The sequence below is a fragment of the Tachysurus fulvidraco genome, chromosome 10 (assembly GCF_022655615.1).
Source record: "Tachysurus fulvidraco isolate hzauxx_2018 chromosome 10, HZAU_PFXX_2.0, whole genome shotgun sequence".
Lineage (NCBI taxonomy): Eukaryota > Metazoa > Chordata > Actinopteri > Siluriformes > Bagridae > Tachysurus > Tachysurus fulvidraco.
Window position 1 is genome coordinate 14,015,408 of NC_062527.1, and position 10,667 is coordinate 14,026,074.

At 35.0% G+C, this 10,667-nt stretch overlaps 1 protein-coding gene across 9 annotated transcripts; it reads left to right on the forward strand.

The window, feature by feature from the left end:
- The first annotated feature begins 312 nt into the window (after positions 1 to 312).
- Positions 313 to 10,106, forward strand: adad1 (adenosine deaminase domain containing 1 (testis-specific)). Of its 9 annotated transcripts, none has more exons than XM_047819184.1 (13): positions 313 to 524; positions 1,131 to 1,260; positions 1,825 to 1,959; positions 2,064 to 2,228; positions 2,523 to 2,525; positions 3,257 to 3,331; positions 3,467 to 3,592; positions 5,249 to 5,372; positions 6,295 to 6,465; positions 6,694 to 6,926; positions 7,140 to 7,374; positions 9,063 to 9,204; positions 9,501 to 10,106. In XM_047819184.1, the coding sequence occupies exons 1-13, from the start codon at positions 441 to 443 to the stop codon at positions 9,612 to 9,614; spliced, it is 1,737 nt and encodes a 578-aa protein (XP_047675140.1). In that variant the 5' UTR covers positions 313 to 440; the 3' UTR covers positions 9,615 to 10,106. The 9 variants fall into 9 exon arrangements, with proteins under 9 accessions (XP_047675140.1, XP_047675138.1, XP_047675141.1 ...); XM_047819182.1 differs by having other exon boundaries at positions 314 to 524; positions 1,822 to 1,959; XM_047819186.1 differs by having other exon boundaries at positions 316 to 524; positions 1,822 to 1,959; positions 9,063 to 9,195.
- Positions 10,107 to 10,667: the final 561 nt, after the last annotated feature.

Genomic DNA, 10,667 nt, shown 5'->3' on the forward strand with positions numbered 1-10,667 from the left:
CATGTCGAGATAACGAGAAAATCAAGTGAATATTACAACAAAACAACTTTTATGTCAAGATAACGAGAAAATTAAGTCATTATTACAACAAAGTAATTTTTATTTTGAGATAACAAGAAAATGAAGTCATTATTACAACAAACTTTTATGTCGCGATAACGAGAAAATTAAGTCGATATTATGACAAAACAACTTTTATGTCGTTTCATAATTCAGTCATTATTTTGAGATAACGAGAAAATTAACCAGAAAGACAAACCAGAAAGACAAAACATAACAATGCATGACCTCTTAGGGCTTCCGTACAGCACCTGCGAATCTGTGAAGTTTTGCTAAAATGATGCGTGTTCCCTGTACAAAGGCACTAACGTGACTTTAAGCTTGAAATGAGCTCTTTAGTTTGACTCTCAGTGATTTGGGATCGAGCCTAAATTGTGTTAATGCTGAAGACCAGGGCAGCTTTAAACACGTCAATAAGAAAAATAATAATAATAATAATAAAATCTCACACAATTTCCTCGAATGTAAGCGACAAGATTAAACATTTTCTCTAAATGTTTTATAAAAATATAAAATTACGGACACTATGCTTTTAAATCGTGATTATTTAAACTAGCTACTAGCTAACAAGTGATATATAATTTATCAGCAGCTGTATGATCGTGTTTAACGTTATTTAATTTAGATTTGAGCTGGTTGTGCTTCTTGAAATGTTATTTGTAAATGTCTTTTCACGACCACAATATCGAGGGCTTCTGTTTTCTAGCAGTAAGCACGAAGGAGTTAGCAAGCTAATAAACGGTAGCCTGATTAGCTAGCTGAAGGAAAAGATGCTGTCGCTGAAAAATAAATATTACTAAGCTTTTTCCTGCAGTTCTGGGTTTAAATGGACTTGCTTTCAGACGTGTTAATATATGTAATGGTTTCTTATTTATTTATTTCGTATATTCTGTTGTAAGTAAGACTTAAAAGTCTAGGAATCTAAATTCATTGATATTCAGTTTGTGTGTGTGTTTATATATATATATGTGTGTGTGTGTGTTATGTAATTTATGTTGCTCTTTAAATGTCTTTGAAAACGTAAAAATGACTTAATATACATGTTTCATTCAATCTTCTATCTTCTAAAGATAAACTACTCAACCAGAAGCCAGAAGATGTTGGGACGAGGAGGAGTGAATCGCGTGTACAGAGGGGCTGGTTTCTTTAAGAACAACATGACTGCACTGGATCAAGCCTGCAGCTCACCGCCTAAAAACAGCTGAGTCACAAGAAGCAGCGTGATTAGTTTTGTTAGTAGTAACCTAACAAATATAAGGCATTTTACGCTGAGCTAAGTATTTGGAATGATTTGAAATAAATCATTCCAAATACTTAGCTCAGCTTAAAATGCCTTATATTAGGTTACTACTCTGAGCACCTTAAACATCTGATGAACACATCATATATATAATACGTGTAAATCAAACACACTGTACTCTGCCTTCACATTGTGTTGACCCAAAATCTCAGTTCATCCATACAGTGAAACACACACGGCCAGGTTTGTAGCACTGGTATGCTGAGAAAGTCCCACCAATGTTTCTCAAACAACTCTCCACAATCACACAACAGCTGCCAACGAGGAAGGATGAAGGATATCACATGATTTGCTAGGGAATAAAGTGTATGCCATCCCTCTATGGATCTTTTTGGCCTGGGATTCGAACTCTGAATTATAGAGTGGACGATTTTCTGTTGTGTCACTTGGGAGTCCAATGTTGCTAGTCACTATTCATTGTCATTATGATCAGACTTTTTTAACGTGAGTTGTGTTTTCAGAAGGCACCAATTCAAATAAAATCCCCAAAGAGCTGATCGACAGGTACAGGAGTGGAAAGACCCATGCTGTGTCTTTCCTATACCAGCTCTCGCAAGTTCTGCAGTTCCAAGTGGAGATGAAAGAGACAGTAACTACAGGTAGGTTTTTTCATGTATTTATTTAAATATTTGAATAGATTGTGGAATTTCTGCTGCAAAATAACACCACGAAGCAAAAGTTTTTCCTAAAATTTTCTTACCAGGAGGAGTAATTGGTTTCTACTTTGCATTCTGTGCTGTGATTGATGGAGTGAAGTATAAAACCGGGATGGGCAGCAATAAGAAAGAGGCCAGGCTCAAAGCAGCTCAGTTGGCTGTGGAGGAGCTCCTTTCTAATCTGGAGAGTGACGCTGTTTTGCCCGATGCTGGTAAACACTGTCTAGATTAGTGGAACATTTCAGTGCTGCCTGTTACATTTATTGTCTCAGTAGTATGCTGAGCACCTGCTGCAAAGCCGATTTTACAGTGATGCAAAATATACCATAACATTATTGGTACCTAAAAAGTCCTGCAGAACTTGTAAAAGTCTAGTTATTTTAACATGCATACAGTGCTAAAGATTTCTTGAACAATGTTTTATTAAAATTGGAAAAGTATGCACACATTCCCTTTAACTAACAACATCCTTTTGGCCAGTGGTGTTCAATCTTATCCACAAAGAGCTGGTGTGGGTGCAGGTTTCATTCCAACCAAGCAGAAGCCACACCTGAGTACATTGAAAGCAATCAGATGTGGCTTCTGCTTGGTTGGAATGAAACCTGCACCCACACTGGCCTCTAGCAGATAAGATTAAACCCTCCTGCTTTAGGCCATGAGACATTATTTGTTGTTGGGTTTTTTTCATTTTGAATTTAAGGCATGAACGTCCAATATTGGCCTTGGGGAATAAATACATTTATTTTGTACTTTGATAAAAAAAAAAAAAAAAAAAAAAAGGTAGTACAATATACGTGATACAGAAATGTGAAATTATTGTGCTATATGTATTGTGGAATTAGGTTAGATGGGGAGGTCAGAAAATTAGTTCTTGGTTTAGGACAGCTTAATAGAAAAAAAAATATTTTTTTAATTAAATGATGCCATGTAAAAATAAGCAAAATCAAATAAAAGAATATAGATTTTTTTTACCTTAAAATACTGGAACTTATCAGCAGTTTAAAAAAGATAAATAAAATTGTAACTTTACTATTAACCAGATAATTTCAGAATCGGATATTTGATGAGGTGTTATGCCATTTTGAAAATGTTTAGTTGTAAGCAGAAACTTAGACTACTATCATCTATAAGGATATGATCCTTTACTAATTGTTCTAAATGGAATTCAACAAATTTCTCTACTAACTTGTGGTATTTGGTATGCCATTGTGTTGATCTGTACATTGTATCTGGTTATCAGTGGGCCCTCCTCCTCTACCAGTGAAACAGCAAAACTCCCTGGGGGCAGATGCCCGTCCTATGACGGCTATGTTTGGTAAATGGATTTTTTTTATTACAGTGTAGTTTAAGATTACTTTAAAACGTCAACAAACAAGAACAAGAATCCTCTTCTGCATAATATAGTTCAGTATATAAGGACTGATTAAAATTTTTTTTTGGTCCAAATCAGAAAGAAAAATCCCTGTTAAAGACCCGGTTCCCAGTGCTGTGAAGGAGATGTTCTCCAGGCTGATGAACAGTTATCCAGAGTACTCTGCCTGTGGAGAAACAGTAGCTGCATTTGTTATGCAATCTTGTGAGTCTCCCTGTTTACATTAAAGTCGCCTTCTTGAATAGCTAAATGTCATCATTCTTTACTGGAGTGCAATTAGATAGAGACAAGTTATCTATTTGTAGGGAAATACATAAAACTACATTTTATTTGGATAATTAAAGTCTGTCTTGATACAGATTAATTAGTTGCACGTTCTCAGAAATTTTGTTTTGAACCTTATTTGTTCCTCAAACTAGGCCAGCATGCTTCCTGTCTCAGTGATATGTAATCTTGTATACAGTGAGCAGTTTTTTTTTTCTCTCAAAGAAGGTAGTACTAGTTTGCAACAGATTAGAATAGATATTTCTTATTTTAAATAACTTCTTTTTTTCTTCTTCTTCAGAATTCAATATTAAACAAAAAATCTCACTTGTGTGCTTGCCTAACTTTACAAGAGAGTCAGAAGGTTAAAAAGTTCTGCCAAGTCATTTCAAAAACATGACTTGTATTAAGTTGTACACACCAACATGTGGAACTAATAATGTGGTAAACAATAGTAAATTTTCTATTAACATAGAAACCGTATTCTTCTTCTTTTTCTTATATAATGATAATAATAATAATAATAGTAATAATTGATTATTTTTTTTCTCACAACCGTTGTCACATACAAATAGCTGTATTTAGATCACACAGTACATATGAAATCTGTGAAGCAGAGTCTTAGTACAAAGGTACCATACAGTTATTTTACAGTTTAAACAATTCCAAAGCATATAACTATGATTATTCTATTTCCTTTTGTGTTTTCATGTTCTGAATGTAATTTTGGCATGTGCAGATTTTTCACCTGAAAGATCTTCTCACAAATTCAGCATGTGCATGTGACCACACTCAGCTTGCTGTGGCCTAGATTCACCCTCATAGTTTGTTGATGGTGTTGATTACAAACATGACTTCAGTTCAAAAGGCTTGTATTCACAATATTTCTTTAAAGGGATTATTTAATAATTTACTACTGCCGTATCTTATAATAAGAGGCTTATTTTTGAGGAAATTTTTTTTTTCCCCCACAGGTCCCTGTGAATAAAATTATACTAAAGTGGTTCATGAAAGATTACAATTTTTCATGTATTTATGAAACTCGTCATGCTTTTTTACAGTTTATAGTTAGATTTAATGTTGTGGATTGTACATTAGATAAGTTAGTTCATTTTATCACTTCATAGCCACGATAAACAGCTGTTTCATCTTCAACATCTCTTCCCCCAAACCACCCCCCCCCCCCCGAATATTCTACCATGCTTTGAAGTTTTACAAATCAATGTGACAATACAAATCTTATACAAAGTGTGGACTATTACTATAGAAACAATAACATGTAAGAATAAGTGGGTTAATATAAGTCTATAAATTAGGTTACAATTGGAACCTGGTTAATCAGATACATGTTCTTAATAATTAGTATTTTAAGATTTTCAGTTTCTATATAGACCCTTTATGGTCCCAAAATATAACGAAACATACTGGTATATATTATTTTATTTATTTACTGATCTAAATATTTCAAAATATATTCAAAGTGAATCCTGATTGCAGGTTAATATTTTTAGTTATTTTTTTTTGTTTGTTTGTTTTTTCTTCATTTTAATATACTGATTATAATGTTGCTCAGAATTGTGCTATGTCACTCAACAGCAACTGGATGTGAAGTGGTGGCTCTTGGAACAGGTAACTGTAACACAAAAGAAAATCTGGCACCTAACGGACGCGTCCTTCATGATTCTCATGCCGTTGTGACTGCACGGAGATCACTCATGAGGTAAGCCTTCTTATTGTTTGTAGAACATGTTTATATACTTTTTGACATAACGTGTCCAATTTTGTTTGGGCTTTTACTTAGTGAGACATTTGTTTAGCTAACTAGACTAATTCCTCTAGTCTGTTTTTATCGTTTATATCAGTGATTTTCTCTGATGACTTTTGTTATGGTGGAAAACACATCCCATTGTTATGTAAATTATATTCATATCATATGTATTGTCCTTCAGCTGTTCTTTAGGGTTGTTGGCTAAATTTACTGGGTGTAATTCAAAGATCAAAAAATAAGCGTAAATGTTGTCAACTTGAGCCCAATGTGTGTTTTAAAAAAATTGTGGTTTCAACAAAGCGAAAAATTATAATTCTGCACATTTAAATTCCTAGATTCTTTTAGATTATGCTCATTAAAATATCTGAATTATTTTGCCTTTAAAAGAAACAACAAAGAAAAAGAATAAACAGCATAAAAAAAATAGTTAAAGAGGACTCGTGCTTGATCGTGAACACAGCCAAATGTCACCAGAAAATGGTCGTTCATTATATGCCAAAACAATGATGTAACTAAATGCAAACAGTCTATAATTAATTTCAGTTGTTTTATAATGTCAAATGTTTTAATCAACTGAAAGCATTCGAGATAACAAGAACCCAATTATACAGAAATACTGGACAAGAAACATGGTCCTTTAGAAATGAATTGAACATTACATTATATTTGCAGATACCAGTTTTTAACCATAGTTAAATTTAGTTAGAATGAGGCACTCTGGAAGTTGGTCTGATTAGCTCTGATGTGAGGTTTGTTATATCAGTAGTGTGCTGAAACTTTTGCAGCCTTTGTTTTAGAGAAAAGACTAATGCCAAATGTTGACCTGTGTAAATGAATCAAAGGTAATTTTGAATTTATCATGAATATTTTGTAGGTATCTGTACAGGCACCTGTTGCTGTTCTATAGTAGGAATAACTCTCTGAAGGAGAAGTCAGTTTTTCAGTTGGATGAGAACACCAAACTCTTAAGTCTGAAGAGCCACATCACCCTGCACTTGTACCTCAATCAGCTGCCCAAAGGAGCTGCCCAGATACCCTCTCAACTGTATGAAGTGACACACTGCCCACACTTAGAAAAAAGAAAGTGTTATACACTCAGATTTCACATTTCTTTTGCATTTATAAATGAAAGAAGTAATGTATTTTTTAACGATGATCACACTTTTGGTAAATATGTCTGTCACTGTTTCAAATGTCGTAAATGATTATATTTATATTAGTTGTTATCTTTTTAAAATATATCATTCTTTTTTTCTTTCCCAACTCTCTCTAGACCTTTGAGCCCGCTGTCCATCTCAACATGGGAAGTAAATAATCAGATCGGTTTACACGTGACTGTAGATGGAAAGGTCTTTTCAGTGTTCTCTTATACACTTGACCAGACTGGTTCCCGTACTATCAGTATGTCGGCTACTGACAAAATCATGCAGTGGCAGGTTTTGGGTTTCCAGGGTGCTCTATTGAGCCACTTCATCGAACCCATCTATGTCAGTAGCATACTCGTAGGTAAATTCTGCTGCTCTATTTGGCTCTCTTTACTTTCAGTATAAACTATTCAGATTGTTTTGCCATTATTATTAGTGAATTGTAATATCAGTGTACATTCAGGTCCTGGTGTAGTATTTGTTCATGCAGCTTATATTGTGTACATACTTTAAACGTTGTTAATAGCCTTTGCTTTACTGTATCTCTTGATACTGTTTGTGTCTTTGCTTTCAGGTGATGAAAGCTCCAGTAATACACGTGGTATGGAATTTGCAGTAAATGTAAGAGTAGATGGCATCACCTCCAAGTTGCCCATGTATTACTGTGTATATCGGCCACATATTAGCCTGGTACCCAAGGTGATCCCCATAGAGGGCCAAAGCACCCAAAGCACTCTAAGCCTTAACTGGAGCCAAGATGATGTTTCTCTCGAGGTTGTAGATAGTGTGGAGGGCAAATCTGTTGAGGGGTGAGTTTATCTGATTATCTTTCCACCCATTTTTATTCGTTACAAGTTTGGATACTTAGCAAGCTTTTACAGTTGAAACCGAAAGTTTACATATACTTTACATACAGATTAAAGACATTCAATCTTCGTTTTTCACATCATTACAAATTTTCTGTTAGCATATTTTGCTGAGTTAGTTCAGTTATTATTCAGTTTTATTTTGGATTTATTTTACTAGATCTGATTTTCAATGGCTCAGGCATTTCTGTATAAATTGTTAATGTTTGGTGGCAATTCCTTATTTAATTTCTTAACTTGAGTCAGATATTTGAGTAGCTTTCCTTAATACTTTGTCTCATCCAAGTGGTTGATGATCACTTGCCAACATAAATTTGGCTTTTTTTATGCAGCATTTGAGGTAGAGTCTTCTTCTTTGTTGAACAGCCTGAAACATTGCATTTGAGACCACTGACTAGAGGTCTTCATGGGTCCATTTAGATCCGAAAACCCGAGGTCCGACCCGGGTAATTTAAAATGAATGTGTTTTTACCGAACGGACCAGAGAAGACCCGAACTACTGTATCTCGTGTGTGTGCATTGACTCGAGTCCTTAACCAACCTGTCCTCTATTTGCCAAGACCGCTTGAGACATGTGGCTGGCGACGTGTGGCTAGCAGTAAGCTAATTTTCGTTGAAACAGACCTGTCAATCAATTTTGAATTACTTATAATTGAATTACTTCAACTTTGAATAATTGGTTACTTTAGTGTAGAGTTATGCAACATTCGGGCCCAGTTTGGTTAAAAAAATTGCCGTCGGGTCGGACCCGGGTCTAATTTTTTCGGGTTTGTCTTGGGCCACTGACCAATCAGAAGCTTCTTAAAGTCATTCAATAAGTTTCTGGAATCTTCTAAGCTGTGTATAGATACAGTTATCTTGTAGGTAGACATTTGACCCACTTAAATGCTGATGAAGTGAATTATAGCTGAAATTAAGTAAAAGCAGTCTCTAAATGGTTTAAAATTTGATGTGTGAATGTTTTTCCCGGGCGCCGCAGCATAAATGGCTGCCCACTGCTCCGGGTGTGTGTGTGTTCACTGCTGTGTGTGCACACTTTGGATGGGTCAAATGCAGGGAATGAATTCTGAGTACGGTTCACGGTTCACTTAGCCGTATGTCATGTCACTTCACTTTACAGTAGATGCTCTGATTTGCCAGAAGAAATGTGTGATAACTGTGAGCATGTGAAATGTGTGCAGTTGTGAAAAACTGTGATAGAAAATCTTTTGGCTACAATTATACATGCTACATTAAGCATGTTTTACAAGCTGGCTTCCTTTGCCAAGTGCAAGTACCCTTGAATCTCAAATGCATGATTTGTAAATTGACTCATTCTGATTGGGTGCTTTAATATATATTGATGTTGGGACAAAATAATTAGCTATCCATGTTAAATAGTCTATGAGACAGATCAAGTATGACCAGCTTATGTCTGTCTTATTTACATGTACATGTGTAATAACAATAAAGTTGAATCTAATCTAATCTAATTTACAGATGCAGGTCAATTGGTTTCTTTTTGTCTGAATGTTTCATTATCTGTTTTGTTTTGTTTTTCCTTCAGCTGGTTTCTCTGATCTTAGACTATATTGCTCAACATATATACTGTACTGATATGACCGCTCAAATTGTTTGTGCATGACTCTTAGGTCTCCCTTTAAAAGTGGTCCTGCTCTCGCAAGTCGTCTGTGTAAAGCTGCCATGTTGAGTCGTTTCCACATGGTAGCGAAAGAGACCCAGAGAGAGGATTTGCTTGCTGCAGTTTCCTACAGGGAGGCCAAGGTACTACATGTAATGGAATATTTTTTTTTTCCACAAATACATTTTAGATATACTTGACAACAGTATAAAACTTTACAAATTGTTGCAGTTAACAGTTTAATTAATGTTTATTTTAGCTATAAATATTCTTTGAGCTTGCAGTAATGATCAGTCCTAGCTCTACTAAGACACAAGGCAAAGAGTTGTGGGAGGTTTATTAATATTATTATGTTGAAGTCTCATCTAATCTGAGCAAGGTTCTATTCATCTGTTGGATTAAAAGGTACCGTTGACCTTAATTGTCTCTATCTGTATTGGAAATGTAGATGATGGCAAAACGGTACCAGGAGGCAAAGAGCGTTCTGAAGTCCTACTTGGCTATGAGGGGCTTTGGAAAGTGGGTCGAGAAACCACCTATCAGTGATCACTTGACAATGTAAAATCCATTCAGCAGATGAAGCACCTTTGGAAGAAAGGTTTGAAAAGTCATTGGCAGTTTGTATTTACCCCGACAAAAAGGAAACAAAAAAAAAAAATCAGTAAAATAAAAATCTCTGGTGGAAAGAAAAACAGCTGTATATGAGAAACATTTGATATTAGCAAAAGGGTTTTCGTTCATTCAGGAGTGTTTTTGCCCTCATATTAGATTTTGGATCCTGTTGCTATAAGTTTCTTTTGTTTTCCTGGTTAAATCCTTCAATTCCAGAAATGTTAAAATCTACCCCCCAAAAAAAAAAGTAATAAAAACTCCAACTACTTGTTTTGTATTGTGACCCATCAGATTGTTCTTTCATTTCCTTTGTTTAATTGTTTACTTTTTTGTTCACTACTGTGAACTGTTGGGATGTTATGTTTCCGAGGCACTTGAAAAAACTTCTTTTAAATTGTTTAATAAATAATACAAAATAAAGGCAAAAATGTTGTCAGGGAAACATTGCATGTTGACTCATTATTTTAAGATTGTTTCTGTTAGAATTATATTAAAAGTTTGTTTGCTTTTTTAATCAGCAAGGTAAGTAAGGTAGTGATAAGGTAGGCGTTTCTTTATGAAGTGGTGTTGCTAGTTTCGAAAGGTTAGGGTCTGAGGCGAGTGCGTCCTCTCTTGTTACTAGTAGTGCACAGGAAACCTCGACTTCCTGTCAAAAGTGATACTGCTACTAGATGCCTTCAATATTTCAATGCGAAAAGAGAGAGGATCACAATTTTACTATTGACGTTACTTTTTGCTTTCAAGTAAAGAAGAGTTGAGCATGCACAGGTAGCTTTGAAGATTATAGTTATATATTTATACATATGTTTTGCTGTATATAACTTGAGCTTTTATTCCATAGTTCCTCTGCTTTTGCTTCATGCATGACATTTTCCTACAGCTTAGTGCCCTGCATCGTGTGTATGTGTGCAGAGATGGGAAATAACCAGCTTGTGCAGTTCTCACAGTATTCTTAATATATTTGTATTTCTTCAATACTTTCATGCTTAAAATGTCTTAATAT